Source organism: Cyrtonyx montezumae, unplaced genomic scaffold (genome assembly GCF_038088225.1).
Source record: "Cyrtonyx montezumae isolate F1298 unplaced genomic scaffold, pur_monq_1.0 scaffold_0, whole genome shotgun sequence".
In the NCBI taxonomy this organism is placed as follows: domain Eukaryota; kingdom Metazoa; phylum Chordata; class Aves; order Galliformes; family Odontophoridae; genus Cyrtonyx; species Cyrtonyx montezumae.
In genome coordinates this window covers 9,063,057-9,079,043 of record NW_027071824.1, presented here as the reverse complement: position 1 = coordinate 9,079,043, position 15,987 = coordinate 9,063,057, and the positions used below count along the sequence as shown (strand labels likewise).

At 37.2% G+C, this 15,987-nt stretch overlaps 1 protein-coding gene across 1 annotated transcript in view; it reads right to left on the bottom strand.

The window, feature by feature from the left end:
- Positions 1-15,987, bottom strand: part of KCNH1 (potassium voltage-gated channel subfamily H member 1) — a 165,806-nt gene that overhangs the window by 60,910 nt on the left and 88,909 nt on the right. Inside the window, exon 10 of the mRNA XM_065750268.1 lies at positions 6,002-6,198. Coding sequence (XP_065606340.1) covers positions 6,002-6,198 — 197 coding nt within the window. The remainder of the gene's footprint in view (positions 1-6,001; positions 6,199-15,987) is intronic.

The window sequence follows — 15,987 nt, the reverse complement described above, 5'->3', positions numbered from 1 at the left end:
AGACTAAAAACACCTCAGATACTAAAAAGATCAGAAATTTTATTTCTTTCATATTTAAAACTTAATATTTTAGGGTTGTTGAGAAAAATAAAAACAACCTTTCATAAGCAATTCAAGTGGGTCTACTCAAAGTGTGATAAAAAATGATAAAACATTCATTAATACAGAAATAGGATCAAGGTACTTAATCACAGTTTCAGAAGGACCAGCACTCATTCTATTTTCTACATTTTTTTTCCCCAAATACTGGCATATAACTGGAATGTCTTTCATTGACAACACTGACATAGTTTTCCATACTTAGAAAACACATAGGAAAATAGTTAAAATTCTGATTTTATAAATTCAGACTGTACAATTCTAATTTATTGCTCAAGACAAGCGATCATAAATATTTAGAGACCAGAATAGTAAAAACTATATACCTATGATAACACAGGAGTGAAAATACTCTTACTGAAGATACTTTGAGACAGCTATTAGCACCAGCTTCACAAAAGAATCAGTCTTTCATTTTAAGATGAACTATTATTCAAAATTCTTTTTCAGAGTTGGTTATAATTGTTTTTATTTATAGTTGGTTATTAATAGTGATATATTATTACTAGCTTACTTTTAGTTTTTACTGGTGAATGGCCTATTAGAATTTCACCAATTTCATATTCTGTTGGAGAAATATACTTCTTCTTACAACATATTAAGTTACTTCTTTATGACAATTGTACAGACACTGTATTGCAGCATCTATACATAGGAAAAACTGCTGATTATTGACAGCAGCAGAAGGCATCTCAAATGATGAATCTGCCAAATCAGTTTAAGTGATTAGCCATTAACAAAAATTTAAAGAAGCATTTCATTCCTTACCCACACAGATCAATTTAGTTTACAGCTAAAATTTACATAAGAATGTATTATGTACTAATACAATCAGCAGAATAATTCTACAGTCTTAGAACTTCCTACTTTACTATGTCTTGCTGCTGTGCACATACATTCCCACTATACAAATTATACTAACTGCCTGCAGCCCAATCCTCCTCTGCAGAAGCCTAAGACCCTAAGGCTCGAGGCCATACAGATTTAAACTAACAGAAATAAACTTAGATTAGAAAAATTTTGGAAACTGAACTTTAAGGTGATGTCTCTGAACGTTAATAGAGTTCTCTGGGCTGAACACTTAATATACATATTTCTACAGTGATCATAAATGCTTGCAATTGGTTAAGTCCTCTCAACTGTGGCTATTTAGAATTTACCTGATGGGGTCTAGCAGAAGAGAAGGAAGAAATCAAAGAGAACATAATCCCTACAGCATGAGGTCTCAATTCACTCCACTGCATTACTTAAATTACACATAGCAGATGTGCAAACCTAGCAATACACATGAAGCCTCAGAGCCCTTTTGGTCCAGGGCATAAAGAGTCATTTGCACAAAAATCTGTGAGCTAGATGAACGGTTTTCTGCTAAAGAGAGACAAAGTTAAGTTAGTTGTACAAGTCCAGGGAGAAGAATAAAAAAATGCAATACGGCGTATGCATATGAGGAAATAGAGTAAAACAGATTTTTCTTAGAGTGGAATGGAGAAACAACTAATGTCAGAACATTCAACTACTTAAATAATTTTTAATAAGCAGTATAGGAAAGAACAGAGTTGAGTTAAGTACTTAAGTGTTTATTCTTGGGAAAACAAATACGCTTTATTTCTTTTCATCAAATCTAGCATATGACCCTAACCACAGATCCATGCAGACATTTCAGCCACGTTCAGTGTCCTGGGTTTTCACTGCTATGAGATGCATGCCAGTCAAGAATCAAGACCCTCTTTCCCACAGGGCTTTGTGCAATTGTTTCAGTGAATACAAACAGACTAGAAAGAAGCAACCTGTCAGTTTGATAATTGTGAAATCCATCAACAAATGAGCCAATACACTAAAATTAAAACCTTTCACTTATTTTAAGAAAGTTTTGTTAAAATATTCCAGCAATTCAGCCTCCAATATCAGAAAGAATACTGAGATACCAGTTTTGAATCTGTCATGAAAAAAAAATTGAAAATTTGTCATGTGAAAAGACAAAATACAAGGCCATGGACTGTATCCTTGAAAACAACCTGATGACAGTCCCTGGGAGATTTTAAAATGAAGGCTTGAAGCATTCCTTGCTGAAACGTTTGATCTAAAAGGGGTCTTCTCTCAAGTTAGAGTTTACTTTATAAAAGGGAAGAAGGATGAAGCTAATGCTGAATAGGAAAGAGCAATTATATTTTTAAATTGCTCATAGAAAGGTATGGTGGGAATCCCTTCTACTGGCAGAGTTGGGATGGCATGGAATATGTATGCCACTAAATGTACAAAGGCAATCTTACATCAGCACAGAGGCAGACTACACTGCTGGAATCACTGCTGTCTCAAGACACAACTTCTGAGCAGGATCTCTGGTTTCAAATCACTAATTTAGGCTTGCTTTCTAAAAACGCTGTGCCCTGACATTTCTTTCAGTCTCAAAATCCCAAATAAATAACCTACCTATATCCCACTGAATTCCCTTTAATTCCAGGACAAATTTTAACTTCTGGTAAAACTATTTTTGCCTTCTATCATGATGCTCCAAAGTATTCAGAATTAGTCATTTAATCTCTATCCAGGCTAAAATGGCTTACTGGAGAACTCTCACTCTTAATAAATTATGTATAAGAATTCTCTCTCTTTTATGTAGCATGCAAGATCATTTGAACTACAACATCACTTATGGCTGTAGCAGAATGAACTGAATAAATACACTGTGGTGCTACCCAGTACGAGTAAATATTGGTCACAAAGTTCCTGTACATGAAAATAAACATCTGTCAATACCAGAAGACTTAAAAATGCTATGAAGAACCCTTCACCTTTCTACAGAAGGCACTTCATCCCAAGCAAAAGACAAAAAGTATATATCATGCAAGCTTCTTATGGTTCTTCTAACCAGGAGGTATGACATCCAGGATGGAAATCCAGAAGGGTTTAAGTATTTGTAGGGGGAAAATAGACCTCTGTTCAGCCTGCTCCAAATCTGTAATAGTTATCTTTTGCCTGGTACAGCCTCCAAAAGGATGACTTCACCACTCGTCCCCAGCAACTACACTACGGTTCCAGTCTGAAATTCCAGAGAGAAAACCACTAACCCGCTTTAATTTCACAGCATTCTTAAGAGTAGGAAACACACTGAGAAATTTGCTGTCAGCTTCCTTTCAGCTGCAAAACCCTTGAAGGCTGACACAGCCACCTGCAGCCACGGACTGCAGTTTCAGATTCTTAAGATGTTGGAGCCACAGAAGTAGCAGCTGCCTCTCCCCCTGCTTCCACTTAGATGAAAATTTCAACGACTGGCAGCGGAAGGAGTTAATTAAAGGTCTCCTTTCTCTTCTCCTTAAGGAAAAATAAGCTTCCTAAGTCTGAGCTCCAGACAGAAGTAACTAGACAGCTAATAACTTTGTGAGGCATTCCAGTCGCCTGAGAAAACTGCTCAGGGAGTCACCTGACAGCAGACTGACAGTTTCAGAAAGGAGGATATTCCACTGGTGTCTGTTGAGAAAGTGAATGAAAGGAAACTTTTCTCAGCACTTTGACAGCCATAGCATGGCAGGGACAGAGCACTGGAGGTGCCTCTCTCAGCCAGGCAGTCCTCAGACCCGACAGGCAACAATACGCCATAGCTGCTAGGAGGGCATAAGTGGGGCATACTCAAGATCAGCAGGGAAAACAACAAGAAATGGAGGGTGAGGCCAGAAAAGGGAAAGGGCTTTCTACTTTGCCTAAAACCGGTGCTAGAGTGAGCTAAGGTCAAGACCAATTGGTTTTGATACCTTAAATGCCTACTTATCTGCCTCTTTCTGTCGCAGTCATTAGCAAACAGATTCAGAGCCCACTACTCCTGGAGGACACAGCTCCCCTGGCATTGCTCTAGGCCAGAGAGACTCACCTCCTCAGGGGAGACCCAGAAGTCAAGGAAAACATGAACGAGGTGAAATAGTGCTAAAGATCACTAAAGCTAAGCAAAACCTGGCTAAAAAGCACCTTGCTGGTACCCTGGAGATGGGAACACTTCAGAGGAAAATATACATGAGAGATCCTATAGGGAAAGAAAAAAAAAAGAAAAAAAAAAGAAAAAAACCCACACCACCAAAGTTGCTTTTCCATTTGTTTGGAATCAGTATGAATATATTTGGAATGAATGCACAGAATATAACCTTAGGCTAGCTGAACACTTTTGGACTCAGAGATGAAACTGTTTATTGAAATGAAAAGGGCAATTCTGATATTTATATCCTGAAGGATATGCAGTACCTCACAAACGTAATGCGCAAAGATACCAGTTCATCTGAATTCTGCAAAACTCCATTTTCAGAAATAGACCAGGAGGAGTGCTAGAAGCAACAAGCCAGGGAGCTATTTCTATACAAGATTCACATTTAAACCAGATTAAATTCCAAACTCTAAAAAGCTGCCTTTTCATGTGCATTTTTTCCAGCCTCTAAAGTACCATACCTTTTCTGCATTTCCAAAAGCATACGCTATTTACTTTATTTAACATTTAAATTCTGATTGCAATCAGTCTTCTTTCAATAAAAGAATTAACTTTACAGTCTGCTAACCTACAACCATCAAACTCTCACTTCACTATAAATCACTGTCACATTTCTGCTGACTGCAACTCAATTAAAATCCAATTATTTGAATAACTGAATGGAAATTGCTATCATAGAATGTACCTTTTTACCAGGAACATTTTGTGAAGAAAACTGACTGCACAGGAGCTACGATACTGTGGTTTAAAAGTAATTTGTAAGATGGGCTGGGAAAAGCTACACTAATGAACATGAAGGGAAAGCGCGTCACTTCTGGAGCAGGCACTTGATTCTAAAATTGGAACTTCTGGCTCAGAGTAAAGCCAAAATTATGTGCCTCTGCCAGCCTTACTGCGTGTGTCCAGGAAGTTGGTCCTTCTATACCAAAAAGTTTGTTTTCTACTGATGTTTGGAAAAAAAAAAAAGTATGCATTCCTAGATCGCCTTAAGCTACCCATAGTGCTATTTTAAATCATGCCAGAGTCAGTAATATAGATAACTTCAGACTATCTGAATACTCCTTTTTTTCTTCCTCACATTATTAAAACTGGGTAAATAGTTGGGTCTTAAACACTATGCTTCAACTTCCTTGCAGCTAAATGTATTTTCCTGTTCTGCAGGAACTTAAGATCCTTCGACAAAGCATTCTGTGGGGAAATATTCCATTATGTATTTAAAACTACGAAGCAAATTCGTAGACTACCAAGGCTTTGATTTACACCTACTATGGTCTTAAGTTTCTACAGTGGTGGTTCACTGAAGAATTTAAATTCACATAATTTAAAATGAAATACTAGGTTATGATGATTCACATTTGATAAAATATCTTGAAATGGCGCACAGGAAGAAATTAAGACAGAGAAAGTTTCAAGGATAAGAAAATTGAAGCATTAATTAGATAGGCAAATTAATTCAAAAATCTGATTGTTACTAAAGGAAATAAATCTTGACAGAATCAACCAAGTTCATATTACTTTCCCATTGTGATTGCAGTTGAGTTTTATTCTACATGATTAGATTTCATACCTTCTCTTCCATCTTCCTTGTAACTTCAGGCAACACATCTAATGTCTTTTTAGCTGCTTTACAAAATAAAGTAATTAACTCTGCTTCATTGAAAGTGCATAACAGATTGCAATCATGCTGAAAGCTGCTCAATCCATAGAAATGAGAATTTCACATATACATAATCCAGCACCCTTAAAAGCTAGCACTGAAACAAATGCATGTGGCCTTTTGACTCCACATGCTAGCCATGTCTCTTAGGCAAGGTCTGAAAAAACACCTTTCAAGGGAGGCTATAAAGAATGTCAAAATTCAAGCCAATTTGAGTTTTCATACAGGCCTTAGAAGTGATCATTATATAGTACATTAAAATCAAAGCTACTCACTCTTTTTCTCAAGTTGTAAGTCAGAATGAGATTTCTGGAGAAGGAGTGTGAAAAGGCTGTATAGAATTCCAGTACTTTCTGCAAGGCATCTCTCTTAATCACATGAAGATCGCAGTAGGTCAAAGCCCTTACATTTGCACAGGACTGGGCAAGGGTAGACTCCTTCCAGAAGACATCACCAAAAACATCTCCTTTGCCTAGAGAAAAGAAGCAGCATTGCTTTCAATAACAGCGCTATTTCTGCCAAAAATATTAAAGAGCATACATTTTATTTATGAAGTCACAGTTCTTCCATTTTATGCACTCAGAAAAAAATTCTGTCTGGAAAACAAGATCTTTTAATATTCCATTGATAATCTCTTTTGCAGTCTTTCTGTTAATTACAGCAGCCAAAAAAATTTGTAAAACTAAATCACAATCAAAAAGTGTTTCCATGTAACAATTCTCCTTTAAATATCAATAAAGATTTTTCTCTTAAGAAAAACACTTCAGCCTCGGTTCATATTCTCTTCCTATTTCTTTTAGACAGTTTAATTGAGAGAGTGCATTTTTCCTTTCTTCTTGTAAGTGACATACAAAGGACTACTTTCTTACAAGATGATGAGTTTTCTTAATCTGGCTATCATCCACTGCTGTGTGGATAAATTCAGAGCAGTTATAGGTTGTAACAAAACATTACTATACAAAATTATTGAAGTAAGTTGGGACTATTTTGTGAGGTCATCAGTGGAAAAGTTCACCTTCACAACAGCATGAAAGAGCAGATCTCACATCTCTGATAGCTCTAGTGCTTTCCAACTGGTAAGAGTCCCCAAAAAAATCTTCCAGTAGCTGTGTGTGTTATGCACCCATATAATATAGTAGAGGTTTAAGGTAACAGCGTTGTCAGAAAGAAGATGAGTACAAGTGAGTTACCATCAAGATAATACTGACAAGAGTATTCAGTTTTTACATATGGGTTGACAGAAAATATACCATTTCTTTATAACCTTCTCACAAATGTTCCTGCATACCCATCTCTATTAGCCTGGAGACAACCAATGAAATCCCAACTGAGGAATAAGAATATCTGCACCAGTATGGGCACTATAATGGATGGCAAGTATAGCAAGATCTGCCTGAAGAGCAGTCCCTAAGAAGGGACAAGGGAGTGTTTAGAAGAAAGGTACAAGCTGCTTCCAGAGTAACAGTTGCTTTTCTTTTCCTCTGCTTTCCAATATACAATGCTAACAAAGTAAGAATATTCAAATGTTCTCTTGATAAGGAGTGACAACACTGTTCTTGTTTGAATAGTATTTTTCAATTAAATCTCTACTGTGTTATATCACCACTGCAAATCTCTTCTAAGACAAAGCAACAAAGGAAATATGTTCACAATGTCTACCAAGTTATGCTAGGGTTGGTCATTCCAAGTAATCATTTGGGTACAGTCATTAGTAAAGTCAAAGCATCAAGATATATAATAATTTACTGACTTCAACTTAGCGTTTTTTGTTGGTTTTTTTTTCCCCTAAATAAGTAGCCACGCATAGAAATCTATGTGAAAATCAAGAGAACTACCATGAATAGTCAATGAAGCCTTCTAAATTTGACCCAGAACATCATGCCACCTCTTGAACTGTACTTCCACCTTTATGTGATCTCTTCCAATAGACATCAAGTGTTTTCTCTTTGAGGAGAAACCACCTCAGCCCAAATAGACGCTGCACTGCAGCACAATAAGCTGGGCTTCATGCTGATGTGCTCCCAGTCCTCCACAGATGCCTGTGCAGTCCACCTTCCAGGGACCAGTTTTTCCCTGATGCTTTTAGAAAAGTATAGACTGTCTCTTTTTGTTTTAAACACATATCGACACTGAAATCATCTGTAAACACATTTTTCCCCACAGAGTTAGGCAAAAGCATTATAATCGTATCATTTTGACCACTGTCCCTTTACAAAAGGCAGCATCAACATCTAGTAAAACTACAAAGGCTGCATATCATGGAATATGGTGGTATCCCAGCAGGTCACTAAAGTAAGTAACTTTTCATTTTTAATGGCACTGACCTTTCATATTTTCAATTATTTAAGCATACGCTTTTCAGCGGATGCCTTAAAAATGGCCTACAAAAATAGCTTCCACACAGTTAAAACAGAACATCATCTGCAAAGCATTTAGACAGACAAACACACAATATACTCAAAATTGAAAATAAATGAATTTTATGCTCCATAAAAATTGATACGCTTCACTAGGTAAAAATTGATTGTTTGCCTTTGGAATAAATATGCTTTTACTCAGAATCTTCCAGACAATTAGCTGAACAACTGCTTTAATTAATGCTCTGGAAATTGTCAAGTATAGAAATGTGCTGTCACTGATGAGCAACAGTCAGTGCAGGTAGTCCGAGCATAAAGGAGAGAAATTCCAGCTTGTTTCTAGGGCTATTTCTTAATATCTCCTGAGAAGTTTCCATATCATAAAAAGACAACAATTGTTCTACTGCCCTATAGCAGCATAAAATGTAATTGATAAATTGCAACTACAAATATTACAGTGCTGCTCTATGTCCATAGAAATGAAAAACCATGCACAAGTAAGTTAGGTTTTATCTTTTCAAAAATTTAACTGTTTTTCACATAAAACATGAAGACACAATCATGTCCTCTGCTTATAGCAGCAACTCCCCCTTCCTCCCCTTTGCAGTTCTCTCAGAACTTGTCTCTGCAAGGAGGGCACTGCCTGGTGATTCCCACTCGCAGCAAGCACACAAGTGAGGTATGCCTGTTGGGTGCATGCTTATAAGTAACATGGATCAAACGCTGAGTCAGATTACAGAAGCCTCACATTTTAAAGAAATAAAGCAGCACTTTTACATTTGTCAAGATGTGTTTGGCAAAGTCGAAGGAATCATTAGAGAACCCGAGTCAAAAGCCTCCTTTTCTACGCAACTCCAAGTTTTATACATCTCACCTTGAAGAAAGATTAAAAAGCCAGAGAAACGCAGATGGAGGTTTGTCTGTCAGTACTTTGCGTTTCTTATTCCCACAGAATATTTCACAGAATTCCAAACATTTGCCAGGAACACTACCTATCAATCATGCTTAAAGTGGATGACCTAAGCTTTCACCACTAATCATTTATTTTCCCTGCTGGTTTTGTGGGCTGAGGACCTTTTTCACTCTCAGCACAGCATGCACTGGAAAAATCAAATAGCTTTCTACCTCTTACGCTTGTTTGTTTAATTATAATAACAAGTCTCCAAACCCTGACATATTTAAACTCTAAAGAATTATTTCATATAACCAGAACCTTCTGTTTCCATGTTTATTCTTTCCCAGTCTTTCTTCCACATCAAATTTAATGTTCATCTTAAAGTGAAATAAGGATTTCTCTGTTACTGCTGCAAATTCAGCCAGAGTAAGGCAAAAGATCCACACCCACTCTATCTCATAAAAGCAGCACTCAAAATGAAGATCTAAATACATCAACTTAGTCTAGTGTTTTGCTGATTCTGTTTAGGAACAGAACTGTACTCGCATTTTATGAGCCATAGTGCCATGATGGACTTACTAGAACACTTCATTTCTTCTGTACTTGAATACTTCATAGAGCTCACAAACAGAATATATTTCACATTTCATAAAGCATCATGTGGAATATCTTGACTGATAAAATGCTTAGATCATCTTCTGATACCAGTGTCATGGTACGGCTTTGGTGTGAAGGAGGTAACAGGTGTTGGGTAGGGAGAAGAAACGCAACACAAGCGAGAAGAACCAAAATCCACTCAATGCAGAACCAAGTTTAGCTTGGAAATCTGGTGTCGGCAATTACTGTTATCTGTGGTGCTGATCAGACACTGACTGCAGCTACAGCTCCTGCACAAGCAGATTCCCAGCACTGTGCCCCAAAGTGTATCACAGTAAAAATAAATTTACCTACGAATGGTGCATTCTTTTAGCCAAAGAATAACTGCCAGCCAGAAGAACCAGAGCTACAGTTTTGGCATCAAGGTGGAGCATGCAGTTTTTGTTGTACCACCATAACTTGTGTCATCTGACAGTACCCGCACAGCCTGCAGTTTGGTCCTCCAACACACTGCAGCCAGCAGAAGGTTATACGTGCAAGCAATCTGCTGCTTTAGATTTTCTTAAGATTTCTCAAGTTCAAACCGAGACACGTCATAGTAATTGAATGACCAACAGTACAGTATGCACTATTTTCCCCATTAACCAGAAGCTTTTAATCACTCTTTTCCTTCACAAGGCAGGAGGGGAAAAAAAAACCGCCAAGCTTGAGTATCAGTCTCAATGAAACCAAAAGAACTGTTATAGAGTGATAAAAAACCAAAACAACCAAAAGTGCACTTGCAGTGATTTGCCAGGTGCATACAGTCTATCTGTTCATGCTTTAAAACACAGACTGGCATCAGTTTTGCAGTTAGCTCACTATACAACTGAATCAATTCTCTTTGTTGAAGAATGTTACTGTACAAGAAAAAAATGAAAGTATTTATTTCAAAGGATTGGATGAGAAGCAACATGAATTAGCTATGATTCAGCCACAATTTCTATTGTTAGTACTGTGTTTATTTGTTTCTGTGAATAGAGTGCGGATTATATGTCAATATTTGCCTTAATGTGAAGAACAGCTTTAAAATGTTATCTTGGCTTCCTCACTAAAAGCCAGGAGGCTGCATCAGAATCATTTCCCCTTACTTGCTTTTTAATAGTTACAAAAAGATGTAAAGACATGGCAAGTTTGTACCAAACTCAGAAGACACAGAAGTTGCCAGCTCAAATAATGAGTCACAAATGTACTTGAATTTATTTGCATTTGCTAAGCAATGCAAAAAAATACAGCTCAGTATGTGTTGTCATTACATGAACACTTGCTTCAAAAACCCTACGTGAGGTTCAAATTGCAGTATCTTTGTAGTTCTTTTCCAATGACTTAGAAACAGGCTTTATGTTATAGCTGTTGCTTGAAGTTTAGGTTAAAGCCCTTACATTTGAAAATATTTTTTCTTTCCAATTTCAGACAAAAGCATCCACAAGACTTTAAAGATTTGGATTTCACCCTCTAGAATAAAGGTTTTGAAACATACCTCTGAAAAAAAAAAAATCAAACTTGTAGACAATGAAGGAAAATAGGCAAGTGCTCCATGAATATTTGTAGGTTTTTTTTGTTTTCTCTTCGCACATGTCTTTGGAAAGAGGTATACAAACATATACACAATTGCAAATCCACCCTGAGATATCAAGGAACATTGCTGGAGTCTCATCTCCACCATAACTCAATGTTGGCTGCCAATGAGCCACAGCCACCAAGAACCTATAAGGCATTACTATCTTCAAAACAGGCCTTCTTTCACGTGGTAGCGTTAGACTATCCTAAAAGTAGCAGGCATATTATGCAAAGTTGCATTAATTTGCCTAATAAATTGTGAAGCCATAGAAAAAGCAATACAATTTGCAGTGCCACGTTTACCTCTGAAGCTTCTATGCATAGTGAGTTCCCTTCTCCCCGTTTATTCCAGTAGATCATTAATCAAGTGTTTTATAAATCATAAATCTGTGTTTCCAATGCATGCACAGTTCCATCATTTATAGATACTAATACACAATGGCTTTTTCATAATAACTCCTACCTTTAATGCTCTACTGTAAATTAGACATTGAAAAGGCGGTGTCTGGAAGAAGTCTCAAAATAATCAATTCCTGATGTCAAGCCGCACTTTCTCTTCTGAATAGCTAGAGTACAGGAATAAGGGATTCTTTCTCCAAAATCATTATTTGGAATGAACCCATACTTTGCAACAGAAAGTTTCTATGTTGCTTCTACATCTCCCATGAAATTAAAATTTTGCATTAATATAGACCTCTTTTATGTCATAGTTAAATGGTGTCTATTAAAAAATTTTTAGCATGATCTTCATTTCCAGTTTGTTTGCTAATAACGTGCTTGGGCAGGCACTGAGGAAATCAGACTTACACAATCATTCCTTCAGTTGATGTTCACTGAATCATTTCATAGAAACATGCAACTTGTCCAATCTGCCTATGTACATCAACCTGAATGAACCAGCTTTAAACAATACAAAGAGCACAATAGAACTACTGAAGATAAACCTGGATTTTAATTTCAATCACCTCTTTCCAAAGAAAACCTCTTTTCACATTACAGCGTTATTCAACAGCACGAACGATGCAGTGATGTAAGACACAATGTTTGAAAATATTAAGAAAAACCTATTACCATCCAATAATCCAGCATCTACCTCTCAAATCTAAGAGCACAGCAGCTTGGTATTTTTGACACAAAGTTTACCTATATTTTAAACTCAAGTGAAAAATAAAAGATTAAGGAATTTGTTTCAAAGACTTGGCATTAAATATCAACAAAGCACACAAATTCGGAATTGCATATAAAGCAGGGTAGTTTAAGGGAATGTGAGTTAGCTCAGGTGCTTTGACGGTGAAAAGATAGCAATCTAAGTTCAGTGTAATTAATATCCAACGTTGTCAAGCCTGCTGAGAGGCAATTTCCATGTGATTGCATGGAAGATGCAACACTTTTCCAATGAGGAGGCCTAAGACAAACAGTACTTCTGCACTGCTGTTTTCCCTCTAATAAAAACTCATCCCTCTGGTACAGTTGCCCCTATAAATTGCACTGTCCTATCAGAATGGAATCTGTCCTACCAAAATCTGAAACAAGCCCCGCCTGAGTGAAATGCTTATGGCTAGATGAGTAAGCTAAAACAATTGTGAGGAAAACAAACAATTGTTCTTTTTCTGCTCTTTAAGATTGCAATTAGATAAGATTAAATCAGCAGGAATTTCTCCACACAAAGTAAATGGAGCATTTAATATCCTGCTAATATAAAACATAGCACATTGAGCTTCCTGCAATATCATGTTAAAACCACAGTCTCTGATCTCGTCAGTGCTATAGCTTTGTAAATAACAATAAAAGATCTGTATTAGAGACATTCAATTTTCACTTCCTCCAACTCACATGTGATTTTAAAAGCAAACGTATGGGCATCATATGCAGCCTGCCCCCTCAATCCAATAATAAAGTGAGATAGATTACATATATTCTACTTCCCCCTAACAGTGATAAATAATGCAGTTACTACATATGTTATTATTACGTACTATCTACACTTTACCATTTTCCTTTAGCTTTGATGAAAGCAAAAGGAATAACAGTAGTAAACTTTCCTCGCAGAAGGCAATGATATTCATAGCTCACAATGAATGAGGAAGGAATTTCCCCTAATTTCCCTTCCTATCTGACTTACATTACCTGTCGGATGAAAGTCAAATCATACTCCATGTGCAGAAATATAAGCACGTGGCCTCCTCTACTCGGACTGAAAGAGAACTGCCATTTCTTGACAAGCATACCAGGAGTAGAGGTGAACACCTATGCTGTGTACACCTGCAGGCAGCTGTGGTCCTGGTATCTCTGCCTGTGTCCATGCAGGGATCTGCAGCAAGTGAAACACCATAGGGATAGGGAAACACCATAGGCATAGGGAAACACCACTTTCTTGGGATGGCAGAGTAAGCCCAATATTTTTGCTCTTCCATCTTCTGCCTACATCCTGGCACAGAATTCAACTCTTTAGAAGTTGTCTTATGTACAGCCACTTCTGAGAAGCATATGATGCTGGGACAATACTTTACCCAACTCATGGCAGTCAAAGCCATGGTTGTCAGAATTCAACCATTTTAATCACTCTGCCCTATTACAGTCATTATCATTTTTTCAACTATGTAAAGGTGAAATTGCTGTAAAAGTTGGTAAAAGGCTACAGAGCAGACAAGTACTATAGAGTTAAAAACTCAGGGATGCATGCTAGAGGACAGCTACAACACATTTAAGTGTAAAAAAAAAAAGATTAAAAAAATCAATGGCTTCCATTAAGTCCTGGTTTAAAAATAAAAAAATAAAAAAGAATGATAAGAACAAAAACTGGCTGCCTCAACCTGTTTGATGCAGTTCAAGGTAGAACCAAACTAGCCACAAGATTTAATAGTGCAAAAATCTCTTCAGCCATGATTAAATCTCAGCTGAATCCAGTGACATGGAAGAAAGTGTTCTCTTATTCTCCATTTAAGTGCTGGTCCATTCTACATATTAAAAAATTATACAGAGTACATGGCTGATTCCATCAGTTATTGACAGACATTCACAAACTGAAGGTGTTTTAGCAGCACAAGTATCAGGCAAATGTTTTTATACTGAGGCCATATTCAGATATGGGTCAGTCAACTCTGGGGCAATATCAAGGAAACGCGTAGGCAATCGTGTGCAAACATACAATAGCATACTCAGAACAACCAGCCAGGAACCAAACTACAGGACAATATACAAAGGGGACACTCATTTTCTTATTGAAATTGTGATGGTGTATTAATAAATCTGTTAGGAAGCTTACTCTTTTTCAGGTCATCTTGTGACTTCTGGACAGCATGCTATGATAGTCATTGGACTGCAGATCAACACACCTCTAAAGCTATTCACAGTTCTCCAACCTGCTCATGTGACTGGGATTCTCTGCTTTTATTTAGGGCAAACAAGGAAGGATCCTCTCTACATATCTAAAATCTGAGAAATTTTGTAATCAGTCTCTTGTGAAAAAACAAGCATATGTATAAGGCTCTCTACTGTCTTCTGACATCATGCATAATTTCCACAAATATTAACAGCTGATTTCTAAACAGGGTCCACAGAATATACATTTTAAACACTACTGTGGGACAGCATGGGATATAAATCATTAAAACTTTTTTTGCTAAAAAATGTCTATTGAAAAAATTTAAAAGAATAAAGTTCTTAGCTCAAATAAGGATAGTAAAAATATAATAAATGCGAAACAGCTGGGATGCAAATTTGGGATAAACTGCTTTGCTCAAGGGATAAACTGTTTTGGGGGTGGGGAATTTGTTTCTCCTTTCAAACTAAACCTTCTAGCAAATGTTATTTTTCTCATCCATTGGTCATCTTTGAGGACCATGGGGTGTTTTTGAAGGTTTAATTTAAATTGTTAAACAAAGGCTTAAGGGCTCCTAGTGTAATCAAATCCAAAAAACATCCATATGCACAGATGACCCTTTGCAGGGATCAGCAAAACCACTTCAGCAACTCTGAACAATTCACACAGTGAAGATTTGCTGTGCAGTCAGGCCCTCTGGGATTAATTAGCTGACAAATAACACAGCAGTCTGAAAATATAAGGATAAGACACTGCTTTACAGAAAAATAGCCTGTCACCCTGATTTCATGGTTCATCTTATCTCCGTTTCATAGAATCATAGAATCCTTAGAGTTGGAAGGGACCTTTAAAGGCCATCTAGTCCAGCTCCCCTGCAATGAACAGGGACATCCAAAGCTTGATCAGGTTGCTCAGAGCCCAATCCAACCTGGCCTTGAAAGTGATAGGACATCCACCTCCTCTCTCTGGGCAACCTGTGCCAGTGTCTCACCACCCTCACAGTAAATTACTGTTTCTTTATATTTGACCTAAATCTACTCTCCTTAAGCTTGAGGTAATTTCTCCATGTTCTATCACAACAGATCCTGCTAAAGAGTCTGTCTCCTCCTTTTCTCTAGCTCCCCTTTAGATTACTGGAAGGCTGATACCAGGTTTTCTCAGAGCTTTCTCTTCTCCAGACTGAAAAGCCCCAGTTCTCTCAACCCGCCCTTGTAGGAATGGTGTTCCATCCTTTGTTTCCAGTCTCTTACTGAAATGCTTTCTGAAATTTCAAATATTTTAGTTTTAAACAGAACTGACTGAAATTCATAATGTAAAAAACACAAAAAGTGCATTAAAGAACAGTTCAGGTCCTCTGAACTCCCTAAATTAAGAAACAACTAGTGAGGCCAGCTTAATTCTTGCACCTCCTACAATACTCTTTTTTCTGTTCCTCTTAAAAACAGCTGTAGCCAGAACTTATGATCCCTGTCTTGGATCATTATACATCAG